Here is a 14,890-nt window from a genome sequence, read left to right on the forward strand (position 1 = left end):
TCTCTCAGATGTGATCATTACAAAGTTTACTGTTTCTCGTCACTCGTACAATTGCTTATGGTTCCTTGTCACTCATACAATTGCTACAGTATCACCACTGCAGCCCCTTCGGATTTTCAAATGTTATCAGTTTCCCACAGATCACTTGACATATCAGTGTCATGCAAACCAGTTTCTTCAATTTGACAGTCATTGCTTTGCCTGAAGTTGCTGTCCCTTTATCCCACAGAAGTGTTGCTGGGATAAAACATAATTCTGCCTATTTCATTTTTGAACAGAAAGTGCTGCCGTACCGGATGTAGACTAAATGGCAAAGACTGTTGGTGTAACTAGCATTAGTGTTGTGCCTCCAGCACCAATAGGGTGCTGCAAGTACAGTGCGAGAATGACAGCAGCTCTTCTTTTCAGGTGCAGTGATAGAGACCGTGGAAGGAGTAAATAAAGTGCCTAATTTAGAAAGAATTCTGGCACCTTTCCTGCATCTTCATCCTACTTTAGTAAATGTAGTTTTTACAGATTTTGGTGGCTAGATACAGTCTAGGCATGCCTCATAACCTTACAGCACAACCACTAACTCACCTGTATCCCACTCGTTAAGCGAACTGTCCTCCCACGTCTGCTGTCCTGCTGTCCGCAGCAGACGTTTCTCTTTTCTCCGTTTCTTTGCAGAGCCTGCTTCCTCACTACCAGTAGACGCTGACTTCTCAGCAGCCTTTGTCTTCTCCGCTGACCGATCAGATGACTTTTGTTTTTCTGACTTGTGGGAGGACTGCTTGGACGACTTGGACTTGGTCTCTTTTAAGGTCTCGGCTTTAGTGCTGTCCACCACTGGCACAACTGGCATGGGAATCACGCCACTGGGCTGGGCTGCGAAGGCTGGGCCAGCCATGACTGGAGCCGCAGCCGCAGCATTCTTCCTGAGGGGCGGTGCTGAGTACACAGTTGGTGAGGCGATGATGACACTGGTCATGGTCGCAGGAGGAGGTGGAGGCGGAGCTACCACAACTGGCGCTGGCAGGTGTGGTGAGGGAATAATGACAGCTGGTGATGGCTCAGGGGGCCCAGGGAGAGGACGCACTGCTGCCATGTTGGTTGGCGTGAGGAATGATGGTGGCGGGGGAGGTGGAGGCACAAGGGGCCCGCCGATAAAGGGTGGTGGTGGCGCCATACGTGGTGGTGGTGGCGGAGGACGGAGGTGACGCAGCTGATGAGGAATGAATTGTATGTGAGGTGGGGGTCCTGAGGGAGGCATTGGAGGGCCTGGAAAATAGAAAAAAGGGAGTGGATTTTGTGCTCGAAATGGATTTATGAAATTGCAGTTACTCTTATAAAGCGCAGTTTCATTCAATTTTCAATTTTATAGAAAGCAAAATTTTCCTGCAGTTATACAGGAAATCTTAATTTCCTGTATAACTGCAGGAATTTAGTGTATAACTGTAGGTTTAATTTAGCGTCAGCTTGGTTTATAAATTTTATCGCAGAGCAAATATCACACCCCCTATGAGCATCTTCCGTGCCATCTGCTTCCTTTCAATGACCTCCTTCAGACCTTTCGATGCAAGGTTTCTTACCAAAGCGTTTACAACACTCAGCCCCTTAGACAATGCAGCATGTTTCAGTAGAGCCTGTTAAGAGTAAAACAGTTACAAGCGTCAGTAAGTTTAGTATGCTACTGACTTCAATTATATAAAACCTGAATGGACATGAAAACTTGGTACTAACTAATAGCAATGCTGCCTTTTTGGACTTGTGAACATGAACGAATTAAAGGGCATGTCAAATTGACAAATTGTATCTGGAATTTCACAATACGGCTCGACCAATTTCATTGCATTTTCTTACAAAAGAATTCTGTGACGCTACCTGCTTTCACTGCTGTGACAAAGTGTTATGAAGGACTAAGGTGCTGTCTCTCTGCGGCCTTTGGCTCACCTCTTGCTTACAGCTCTACTGCTGAAACTGCTGGCACAGCACAGAAATCCTGCCCTACACCAATGTGCGGATGGTGTATCCCTGCCCATTTTCTATTGCCTTTAATTGTGATTTTCTCAGCAACCGAGTAATCACAGTGAATACAACAGGTGACGAGAGAGTTTTGGGACTACAATCTGTGCTGGGCAGCATCGAAGATACATGTATCTTAGATACTATCTTAGATACTCTTTGGTTATCTTGTATCTGTATCATGATACGTCTGGAAAGGCATGTATCAGTATCTGGTTTTCCGATACATGGAAAGAATGTATCATGTATATTAAGATGCAACAACACCCTGCGAAACTATAAATGTTGGCTGAACTCCGCTTCTCAAGCTGATACTGATGCCATAAGCGACCAGAATTAAGCTAAAAGCAGTGACATTCTTTTATCTTTTCATCAGAGCCCTCCAGCAAGGGCAGTAGATGAGATCTATGCATCCCTATTGGTAGAGCAGAGCCATGTGGTGGCGCTCGCGCCCTCTCGACAAAAAACTTGCGAGGACGCTTAAGCAAGCTTTGCCTTTAAGAGTGCAACGCGACATTCAAAGATCCTTGACTGCATCTCACGCTGTTGGGCAACTGCAGATTATACGTAATCGTAATGTTTACCGGGAAACGCTGGAGGCAAAATCTATGCACGAAGGTGAGCTTTCTGGTAGAAACATGGCCTCTTGCATGGGTGGATCTTCAGTTATTGTTTCGCACTTTGATATTTCAGACTGAGAAGATTTAACATAAAAGGCATGTGCTGTCAGTGCTTTGTTTCATGCCATATTTGTTTGTGGGCTGCCATTCTCAAAATCCCAAGCAATAACTTTTGTAAAGCCCAAGCAATAACTTTGAGAGGTCCTGACGTTTAGGACCTCTCAAACTTACACCCTCCGTACACATTAGTCTGACATAACATAACAGCTGCACCGTGTCTGTACCTTTGCATTCGTTTCGAATGCCTTGCTGGGCCTGCACCTCAGGAATAGAGCTGCACAATTTCTGAACTGCTCGTGAACCGCCGTGAACTGGTTTACAGTGGTGCAGGCAAATCAAACAGACCCTGTGTATGCACTATGCATAGAAAAAAAAATATTGCTACCAGCGTTGTTGCTGCTGTGTTCCTATCCGGTGATGCAGCATTGCGTGAATGGTAATACGTTTATGGACAAGTTAAAACTCCCCGGCGGTATTCCCGCAATCGGGCTGAGGCCTCTTATTGATGTTCTTGTTATTAGATGGCAATCTGCTAACTGGTCGGCAAGCAGAGCAGCGACTCCCATCAATTACAGTTGTAACAAGCAAGAACGCGTGACAGTGCAGCAAATAAAGCAAGCCCAATAATTTGTTTCAGAATGAAAATATTATACTTTGACCAAAAAAGACAAAAATATTCAAATGTACTAACAGACATATTATTCAAATGAAAGAAGGTTGGTCGGAGTTAAGAAATTTCCAAGCACATTTTTGTGCATGTGCATTTGCTGCTACATTATGTAGATCATAATAAAATATTTGCTAACGTATATCTTAAGATACAAATTAAAAGTATTGTATCGAATACAATAATTGCTCTAGTATCTTGTATCTGTATCTCAAATACTTGTTGCCTGAGTATCTTGTATCGTATCTCGATACAACTGCAAAGTATCTTTGCCCAGCCCTGACCACAATCTATCACTCCAGCTAAACAGTATATTCACCATCAGAGAAAATGAGAGATGGTTCATTTAGAAAGATAACACCTTCATTACGGGAACTGATCATAAACTGGGGATACACTTATGCTATGTCCTGCGCGCTGCTTGCTTGAATGTGACCCGTGCAATTTGTGTTTCAGAGACGACTGCCTCTCAGGTTTCCTTCACCCGGTTCTACAGCAAAGGTGAACTTTGGTCTGCAGACTGTGCTACAGAACGAGAGTGCGAGATTCGCGGGTTGTCTTAAGGAGGTGTTTCTTGGAGGCACATAACATAAACATAGCGAAAGGTGTGGGTAGACAGCCGTCTTGTCATATTTTACATGGTGCGCCTGTGCTGTATACTGAAAGACTTCAGTATTCTTTCAATATTTTTGTAAATATAGTATATACACACTTTTAACTGACACATTTTTGAAGCTGAGGAAGCTCTACGACAGGATTTGCATGCAAAAAAGGACAACCTTCAGCAAGCTATGAAAGTTGGGAAACACAATATTAACTTGACAATTAAGTTGGTCTTGAAACACCAGACCAGGCATCATTTACATTATTAAGGTGTCATGACACACAGCAATATTTGTAAACATTGTGTAGCAGTAAGGCTAGGTATGATGACATAAAACAGTGTAGTGCAAATTTCATGTGGCTGCACTTGTGCGTGGCAGCCACACCACTTGCAAGAATAAAGCAAGCCCATGTATTGCGATGCCACAACGCATCAACCTGGATACCGTAACCCCAACTATTTCGTATAAATAAGCATCATCGTCACTTATTTAAGGCCCTCTGACATTCATCTAAAGGGACCCTTACCATGTTTGGGCATTGCAAACAGACAATTGCGGTACATAGATCATGTGCTGACGATCGAGCCTGCAATGTATCAAACAGCTGCACGGCCCGAAAACCACTCAAATTTTGAACAAAAGCTTGTGTGCCTTTTCTCTGAAGACAGCCCAGGGTTCAAGGACAATTTAAGGATGCCATAGGCCAGAATTCAAGGAGGAGGAAACAAACTTTATACATACACATACACTGAAAAATAACAAAATCTTCTTTTTCTTAGCTTCAATGTCTTGCAGCTAAGCAGCTGATGAGTTCGACACTTGCTACAAGCTGCACAGGTCACTTTTTTATGCTGCCTTTTCCATTGTAGTGATGTCTATCGCCTTCTGACATGATGGCTGGTAGCATACGACTACAGCCAAATTAAGATAATAGTCTTGCTAAAGCTAAATGGCTGAAACTTACTTTCCACAAGGTATTTCTAGAGCATAGGACTCGAAAATAGAGCCATGGTGGCTGCAGTGTGTTCCAATTATCAAAACAATATGTGGCACAGCTTGGTCACTTGAACTGGCTTTGCCTAACTACACAGTGACAATGGTGATTTAAACATGCCTGTCATCTGTGGCTGTAGCAACGCTACATTGCTATTGTTTAGCAACACTCTCAAGGGAAAATATCATTACGTTGCAGAAGTCACATATAAAGATGTATTTACAATATTTACAAGAGAGACAATGATGCAAAAGCAAAATGACTGTCGAGACCGATTCCACCTCTACACGTCAAATCGTTTTCTTATGAATGGCACCACTCTTGGTTGTGCCATAACATAGCCCCCGCCTGTAAGGGCGCCGTCTCGGCGCTACTATAAGGGAGGTGAACTCGCGGAAAAGTAAGGCTTCAGCCGGGACATGTGCACAACGTCCGTGGGGACACGCAAGTCTAGCAAAGCCATCTCGTAGTTCACATTGCCAAGCTGATGCAATATCGTGTAGGGCCCTGTGTAGCACAGCAACAGCTTTTCAGACAAGTCGTCGCGGCGACATCGTGTCTATGGGAGGACAACGGATCCAGGATGAAACTGAACGTCCTGATCTCAGCTGTCGTACCGGATCTTCTGTGCGGCATGAAACTCAGTGAGCCGGGAGCCAGCAATCTGGCGTGTATGAGCCCAGGCGAAGACGTCTTGAGACTATTCAGTGGGAGCGTTCGTCGAGGAAAGAAGCAGTGTGTCAAAGGGCAAAGAAGGGTGGCAACCGAACAGAAGGTAAAAGGGTGAAAAGCCAGCGGTCTCGTGACGGGATGAATTACAGGCGAACATCACGAAGGGTTACATGCTGTCCCAATCACTGTGGTCATCCTAAACGTACATAGACAGCATTTCTGTCAACGTGACATTAAGCTGCTCCATCAGTCCGTTTATCTGTGGGTGGTAGGCGGTGGAAAGCTTGTGCTCGGCAGAGCAGGAGTGAAGAAAGTCTTCAACTAGTCGGGACAAGAAGGTGTGGCCGCGGTGAGTGAGGAGCTGCCGGGGTACGCTGTAATGGAAGATGACATCATGTAAAAGGAAATCTGCCACCTCAGTTGCACACCTTGTGCGCAAAGCTCATGTGATCGCGTTCCGGATCACATAATCAGTCACGTCAACGACCCACTTACTGCCAGATTTCGAAGTCGGAAAAGGGGCGAGAAGATAGAGACCAACGCGAAAGAATGGTTCTGAGGGCACATCGATGAGGTGAAGGCGTCCAGCGGGCAGCACAGCAGGTGTTTTGCAGCACTGACAGAGCACACAGGCTGCAATGTAGTGGTGCACAGAGTGGTATAGGCCTGGCCAGTGGAAGCGGTGCCATATGTGGTCGTAAGTACGCAAAACACCAAGGTGGCCTGCAGTAGGGGCGTCATGCAACTGCTCAAGAACTGATGACTGGAGATGGCGTGGTAGGAGTAAAGATTCTGGTCCTTCGGGGTGTGAGCTGCAACGGTAGAGAGTGTCCATCACAGAGCATGAACAAATGCAGCTTGGGCTCCGAATGTCCAGCATTGAGACGATCAATGAGAACATGTATGCAGTCATTACACTGTTATTCAGTGCGGATGTCCTGCAAATCAAAAACGGTCAAGACGCAAGAGTCGGTGTCCTGAGCATCATATTCAGGGCGGTCAACAGGATGATGGCAGAGGCAGTCGGAATCCTTGTGCGAACGGCCTGAGTTGTATAAAACAGCAAATAAATATTCTTGGTGCCGTAGCGTCCATCTACCCAACCGTCCCGTGGGATCCTTAAGTGAGGAGAGCCAGCACAAGGCGTGGTGATTGGTAACCATGTAAAATGTGCGGCCGCACAAGTAGGGGCGGAATTTGGCAACTGCCCAAACTAACGTCAGGCACTCCCATTCGGTAATTGAAAAATTCCTCTCGGCGGGTAACAGGAGGCAGCTGGCATATGCAATTACATGCTCTGCGTTATGCTGCCATTGAGTAAGTACAGCCCCAATTTCATGGCCACTGGCGTCAGTTCAGTGGCGGCAGATGGATCATAATGAGCCAGCAATGGGGGAGCCATGAGCAAGTGTACGAGGGCGGAGAAGGCTCTGGTTTGAGCAAAGCCCCATGTGAAAGCAACGTCCTTCTTAAGTAAGTCGGTGAGTGAGCGAGCGGTTTCGGCGAAATTTTTGATAAGATGATGGAAATACGAGCATAGGCCAACAAAGCTTCTTACAATTGTGAGAGAAAACAAAGCCGGGAAGTTTTGCACTTATGAGGTGAAGAACAGTAACTTGACAACATGCAAAGTGGCACCTGGATGAGTTCAATTATCAGCTGGCGCATTGGAAAACAGCAAGAATAGCCAATAGATGTGTTAGATGACTAGTGAAAGTTGGTGAAAAGACTATGATATTGTCTAGCTAACATAGACATGGGGACCATTTATAGCCACGAAGTAAGGAATCCATCATTCTTATGAAAGTTGCTGGGGCATTACAAAGGTTGAATGGCCTTACCTTGAATTGACAGAGGCCGTCAGGTGTTACAACGGCAGTTTTCTCGTGGTCCATGTCGTCTACCGAGATTTGCCAACAGCCTGATTAGAGGTCTATCAATGAAAAGTACTTGGCTCCGTGCAAGCAGTCGAAGGCGTCATCAATACGCGACAAGGGGTAGACATCCTTGCCTGTGATTTTTTTTTTAAGAGTCTGTAATCCATACAAAAGTACCAACTGCCATCCTTCTTTTTGACAAGGACAACAGTGGACACCCACGGACTGCAAGATGGCTTTATAATGCCTAAAGTCAACATCTTATCGAGTTCTCGTTGTATAACTTGTCATTCAGCATGTGAAACACGGTACGGCCGGCGGCGTATCGGATTGGCACCTCCGGTGCAAACACAATGGGTGATCACCGATGTCTGGGCTAAAGGGCAGCCGTCAAGGATTGTTTCCCAAGAGACACTGTCCATGGTCTGGCCACTGTGTGGAGTTATTTACTTTGAATCATCAAAAGCCATCCCCCATCCTAGAACCCTTGAATATGTTTTTCCAAATTCGAGGGTTTTCAAGGAGGTGTACAAACTCTGGCAAAAGTTGCATGTTGGTCTTGTTGGTACATCACGATGGAGGCAAAAGGCGTAGCGCATGAGAATTAGCATAAAAGAAGAACACAGACAACACACACATTTGGCGCTAACTTTCAACAAGTATTTATTGGAGGATCACAGCATACATATATACTATTCTCCCCACATGCAATAGAACATGTGCTCTGAGCGAACTGATAGTGTCTCTCAAGGCGAAATGGGAAGCCAGTGTTAAAGAATCATGCCAAGCACATAAATTCCACCTCTTTTCCTGATAATGAGATGGACGGTTTGCTGATACAAGACCCACTGAAGGTGGCGATGTGATATACTTCAATGATGAGCTTGGTCATCACGTTAAGGCTTTTTTCTAGGATCACTGTATCTTTAGAGAGGGCAGGGGCATCAGTTGCAGTGCTGTGCAAGAAAACCATTGACCTGCTCTTTGTTTAAAAAGATATTATGCTCTCTTAGCCTATCAAACCCTGGCAGCACCACTTCCCAGAAGAGAATCAAGGTCCCACACATAAACGCTTCCATTTTAGACGCACTACCTGCAACGTCGCCCGTTGTAGCAGGTGACTTCAGTAAAACGTTCAATGAAGAAGGCAAAGCCACTACTGGAACTGGGCTGCACAGTGAAAAATGAAAAGAAGAATATGAGAGGCCGGGCTTTTGATGTAGAAGCAACATGGTCGCTTGTAAGTTGCTTGAAAGTTGTAAACTGGCCACTAGGGCAGTTTACAACTTTCAGTGTATAACGAGAATTTAAAATGGGGCCAGGTGAAAGGCCCCTTAATAATAAAAAAAAACTAGTTAGAAAATGTTGTGCAAGCACTCCTTTAAAGGAACCCTCACCAGGCCCAACTGAAAATTTTGGTTATACACTGGAAGCTGCAGGCCCCCATCTAGAGAGCACTTCACTGCAGCAAGAATTTTTCAAACTGATTCATTATTGGTGGATATAGGAGAAATGGAAATGTCGCATTGCTATGCTGCCAGGTGACGAGCATCACTGCCAACATAGACACTTTCCCCTTTTGAGTTGGCTAGCATTCATAAGTAGCATTCCTTGTGCCTTCTCCCACACCAGAGCTGAGGAACTGCATCAAGTTTATGCGAGGAGCCCTGCCTCTTTTCCTTTATTTTTCTTTCTTCTATTTTTGCTGCCTGGCACACTCTCAGTGGCAGTATGGCATTGTAATGGTTGGGGTCGAGCGTGAAATAGATGGTAGCTGCCCCATGCCGTCGCCCAAATTATCCCTGCTGAAGACGTTGTTGAAGGGAGAGACTTGCTCTCATCGAGAATGAGGAATATGGGATTTATTTACAGTATCTACATGAGAACTTTACAGTTCGTCAGTCTAACATGACTGAAAGAGGAATGCACACTGAGGAGCCGCCAATGGCTCCTCAAATACACTCTGTCCTCCCTAGATCCCTAGGTGAGGGAAAACGGCAGTTCACCACCTACCAATTCGGAGCGTCCAAAGTCATCGTAGCTGATCCGCCTTTGTGGGGGAGGGTTTACACACTCACTTCTGCACAGGTTGCACTGACCACACCAAGATAAGAGGGTTCTCGTAGACATGGTGCTTGACCCGAGCAAGCGCCTCTTCATCCCAGTGTTGACTACGCAGACAAGGGCCGCTGCGTCTGTCCATAACTTCTAAGCCCCGTGAGATGGCCGCAAGACATCCTCCCACGATTTTCACCGCTTCAAACAAGCCATGATGGCGAATCCACTAACAATACTTCGTCCACCGACCGCGTTTAGTCACATCATCACCCCTACAAAGCAAGTAACCGCAGCAGGTGGGGAAAGGTTCCAAGGTCGCTTCTGGGAAGCTCGCCAACCCCGCAGCAGCAGCTGGCTGGGAAAATTTTGTAGGTTGGTACCCTTGCAGGCCGTTTGTAGCAGCATGTTCAGCAATGGGCAATTTGTCGAGGTCACGTACAATAATTGAGGATGTTGCATGCGGTGCGCCTTATGTTGAGCTATTTGTGCATGTAACCTTGACTATCTGCTTAGGAGTGTGGCTCCCTCAAGAGGAAGGATGCACGGACTTCAGATTAAAATTTCAGCAAATTTCGCATAACTGTTTGATATTTTGCAGAGACGAGTGCCACCTTGTGATCTATGCACCACACTAGTACTCATAACTGCTCATACCTGCTAACGGAGGAGGTGGTGGGGGTGGAGGGGCTAGCCTTGGTCTCTGAAGAGCAGGTCCTGCAGGAAGCCTCGGCCCCGGTGGTGGACCCTCGGCACCAACAGGGTGCCCCGGTTCAGGCATAGATATCTCCTGCTCGAACCTAGAGGTAGTGCAAAGCCAGGCGACACAGAGTTGGCACTGAATATTTGAATCAGCACACAAAATGATGTGAGGGAACTCTTTGCTGACTAGCTGGCGTCTCAGTGTAAAGTAGGGTCCACTTTTAAAGTGAACGCCTAATTAAGTATTCAAACAAATAAAACAGATCACTATCTCCACAGGAACAAAGCACTTCATGCGGCACATTAGGTAGGCCTATATAGACAAAAAAGATTACTGCCAAGGTCATTGTGTCAAAACCAAGTCGTAATCATATCTGGAAAGATAATTCTGTCTTCTGTTTAACAGTGGACTGTACTATACATTATTTCAGATGCTGTTGTGTAGAAGGGGGAGGGGGAGCGTGGAGAAAAAGAAATTGAGAGAATAGACAGGAAAGACGACAAAAACATTCTTGGTAAGTCCAGAAGAGCAAGCTTTCTATGCAAGTCACCTGTACCAAAGTATGAAAACAGTTCAGAGGATTTTGTTACTTTGATCATTAATGCTAGGGACCCGATATTTATTTTAAGACAGTTAGTGTCGGCTTAGTGCTTCCAACCTCATGAGGACAGTTGTAAAAAGGCTCCCAAAAGTAGTGTTCACTCATATCTTTGAATGTTGGTGCTGTGTTTTTGATGGAGGTCGGCAAACTTATGAACTTCTATGCGATGAGGTTGACTTCAGTCTGAATTTGACCTCAGTTGTAATGCGTGATGCGAGGTTGGCAATTGTTGGGTAATCTGAGAGCAAGGTAAAAAAGATCAACCCCAGCCACATACAAGAGTTTGAGGTTAAGTGAGGTTGAGTAGTCAGGATGTTTCCTGCAGCTTCTAAGGTGCAACATGAACGAAGTTCTGCCCACAAACATGTTAAAAGGAACAAAAAGAAAGCAGCAAGAATGCGTATTATTGAAAGTGGGTGCTGTTTCCTGCAACAAACGACATCGAAGATGGCAGGAGGCATGGGGCATACATAGAACAAGTCAGTCTCAAAACTGTTTCTACAACATCCTGGAACCTCCGCATGTGGTAAACACAACTACTAAGTACATTTGATGCTGACAACATGGCCCTAAACTTGCACAATGAGGGCTTGACATTAAGCTCACTAGTGAGGTTGAAATGAGTTCCTGGCAGCTGCAGGAAATTTAGGTGAAACCATAGAGTTTCTTATAATGTTACCCAGAGAGAAATCTGGCAACAGTGTCAATGCAAGTTTCCAAATGGGCACTGTGCCATTATGGGAATGCTAGGTTGTGGGTGTGTGGGGCTTCGCCTCAAACCTGGCTTGGCCTAACACATGGCCTAGCTGCACAGATAAAGCATTTTTAATGTAAATTTTTCCCAAATGCTTTGATTCACATGTGCGCTTTTCAACAAAGTTTACTTGCATAGAGTGTAACAAGCAAGCGAGGAAAAGAAATACAGACAAAGAGATGACTCAATTTGGCGCACAGTGAGCGCAGACCTTGTTGCCTGTCCTCCAATTTTAGCAGCTTGCCAGTACTTTTTTATGTTTGATATAATAGTACAACCCAGCACAAGCCCCCATGATTGAATAAAAAATGTTTTTTTTACATAATATTAAACAGAAAACAGCGTTTTACATGCAGTATTAGCAGAAAATTAACCACTGTGGCAGAACACTGCTAGCCAGGCACACCTTCAAGGTGCCCTGGCTCTGTGAGAAATATGACAATCCAATACTACCAGATCTCAGCATTCCCATGCATATGACACCATCCCAGCAGTAGTCTTCCCTCTAGGTAACATTGTATGAAACTCCATGAGTGAGACATCCTCAACTTCATTGAATGAGGTCAAGCGAGGTCATCAAACCTGATTTGACCTTTAGTCTCGGATAAATTTAAATGTCAATTTAGCAGGCTTGATAGTGCTTCCACTTTAGTACGATGTGACACTCAGGCTATTTTCAAGCAGAAATGATTTTGTGGTCTGCTCAGGCAAGTAAAACAACAAATGTTGATGCACGTCAATATTTACACTGATGCAAGTGTGTTTGCATTGCCTTCCATCAAGATTTTTTTTTTCTTTCCACATGAGAACAGCATGCACCTCATGTGAGCATATTACCTTTGGTGATCAGGAATGCTGATTGAATTTGTTGCATTTCCTCCTGGCAACAAAGGGTTATGGTATGTGCTAAAAATGACATGCTTCAAAACTTTCACAGCTTGCAGGAACCATATTTTTCATGTGCTTTATGTGTGTAGCAAGCCCATGGTAAGCATTATTCCTATTACCAGGAATGTGCAGCCACCATACGGAAACATTGTAAAACTTAGGTCGAATGCAATGGTGGTCTTTGTTGCTTAAAAAAGAATTTACAGCTTTTCTCAGGCTTTGAACCGGTGCCAGCAATGTTGTTTGCTTGATTGCTTCATGTGAGTTGCAGCCTTGGATGACGCGTAAAAGCTTTGAAACAATTTTTTTTTAGGAACAAAATGTTATTTATTTAGAATTTACTGCATGTCTTTCGTTATGAATATGTGCTGGCACTGCTGCATGAAGGTAGTAGAAAATTGGATGCAGTACATCTGTCAGAGTTGTGCCATGCCACACAGTGACGTTGTGTAGACTCCTGCTTCAGGCAGCATCACAGAAAGCAAAGAACTGTTTTTTAATAATTTGTTGCTGTCATTTTTGTGAACCAAAGAAAGGCCTCCCAAGTGTTTTGTAGTTTCTTGTATAATACGAAAATAAATCTTTTTATTTTCTTTTTTCCTCTTCAGTGCACCCACCGGGCTGAGGGAAGAATACTTCCCACCGGAGCACTTCTACAGATCTTACTTGAAAAAAAAGATCAGAAATTTTTACAGGCGACGTTCGCGACCACGTGTTGAGGCAAAACCACATAACTAGACTTCTGTGCCGCATACAAAAATTTGTCCGTAGGATGGTTAAACTGATGGGTTGATAACGCCTTCCCGTGGGCTGACGGGACGGAGAACTCCGGTGTGCTCTCATAAGAGCTCATGCCAGACAGGGCAATGCCGTCAGCACCGGTGTAAGCATTTCTCACACAGCTCTGAGTATTCCCAATCAACAAGTGGAAACACACAAAGAGAATGTGACCCCTGCACAGAGCTATCGTCCCTATTTGTGAATGTTTATCTGCAATTAGGCGGCGCAGAGATATTTACGGAGTCAAACACTTTGATCACGTGAAGTTACACCAGCGAGCAGACGAATAGCCAGGAAACGGCAACAATGAATTTAAAGATCGTGGACCACACTAAAATACTTTTAGTGCAATTAGCACTTTTAGGATACTTCACGCACTCCCTGGTCTAACTTCTTTAACTTCAACTTGGGTCACAGGGCAGTCTATGGTATAACGGGTAGAGCATCAGGCTGTTGTGCTAAGGGGACCAGGTTTAAACCCGACCATCCGACCAAGATGGGTCGCTGGGTATGTAGATAGCCTCCTCAACAAACTCTTCTGGAGAATTAATCGAGGAGGTTATGGCTACAAGCAACACGCCAGGATAACATCCCTAGCGTATTATTAAAGCTTGTTTCCGTCTCTCTCTCTCACGCCGACTCAGGTCACGGCTTATGTGTCACTGGGTGTGTGCCGCTCTTCATTATAGTCATCATAACGTCTAAAGCATATCACCAATTGCGTACCCATTCTATGATATATTGCTATTTATATTAAAGTCGCCAATTATTTGCGATGATTTTCCAAAGGCTAGATGTGCCGGCAATTTGATACGACTGATATAATTTGAGTCCCGCTTCAAGACGAAGTCAACAGTAGACCAATTTTTTAAAGCACACTTTATAAAATTCGGAGTAAGAAACAGCGTGTCCGGTCAACTTACTATTAATTATCACCCTCGAAACAAAAACTTCACAAGAGGCAAGCGCCTCGAAGCCAAGCTTGACCCGATCGAGTATGAACGCAACTGTTTTGAAAGCCCGCTCTTTCTTGTCAGTTAAAAGCTTGAGCCATTCTGCTTTTCCAAACATCTTGGCATCAAAAACCTCAGTAGCCCAGTTGGTTGCTAATCTGTCAGCTAGCTATAAGAATACTAATAGCTGAACTTCATTACTTGCACAAGCATTGTTTACAGCGTAAGCAAGGCAAGTCTCACCGGCTCATCTCTTCTTCCATCTCTTTGCGTCTCTCTTCACTGATGCCAGCCATGATTAAAATCGTTAGTCTGTACTCAAAGTTTTGTGTCTTTTAACCACGAAACAAGAACACCGACTCTAGAAGACAACGGGATATCATGCAAAGAACTTTTGTCGCTCAATACACGAACGTCAGAAACACGAATGCGAACTATAAGCCATGGAAGCAGACATAACAATGATGCCTGCGTCGATGCGGTTCGTAAACTGCTGGCGAGTTGACGTTGTGACACATGACACTGCTACAACTGGCTACAACAAATAACGTAAAGACGTAAATTTTTTTATTTACGCGTATAAGCATTTTTTCTAACATAAAGTATTTTTGGGAACTTGTTTATTGTAAAGGAAACATTATTATTACCACTCATCTA

General features: G+C 44.6%; 1 protein-coding gene across 2 annotated transcripts in view; it reads right to left on the reverse strand.

The window, feature by feature from the left end:
• LOC142582860 (uncharacterized) overlaps positions 1–14,713 on the reverse strand; it is a 147,771-nt gene extending 133,058 nt beyond the window's left edge. For both annotated transcript variants that reach the window (XM_075692946.1, XM_075692947.1), the window contains exons 1-3: positions 14,477–14,713; positions 10,212–10,354; positions 580–1,260 (exon numbers count right to left, since the gene is read on the reverse strand). In XM_075692946.1, the coding sequence (XP_075549061.1) occupies positions 580–1,260; positions 10,212–10,354; positions 14,477–14,529 (877 nt within the window). In that variant the 5' untranslated portion in view covers positions 14,530–14,713. The remainder of the gene's footprint in view (positions 1–579; positions 1,261–10,211; positions 10,355–14,476) is intronic.
• Between the last annotated feature and the right edge of the window lie 177 nt (positions 14,714–14,890).

This window comes from Dermacentor variabilis, chromosome 5 (assembly GCF_050947875.1).
Source record: "Dermacentor variabilis isolate Ectoservices chromosome 5, ASM5094787v1, whole genome shotgun sequence".
Lineage (NCBI taxonomy): Eukaryota > Metazoa > Arthropoda > Arachnida > Ixodida > Ixodidae > Dermacentor > Dermacentor variabilis.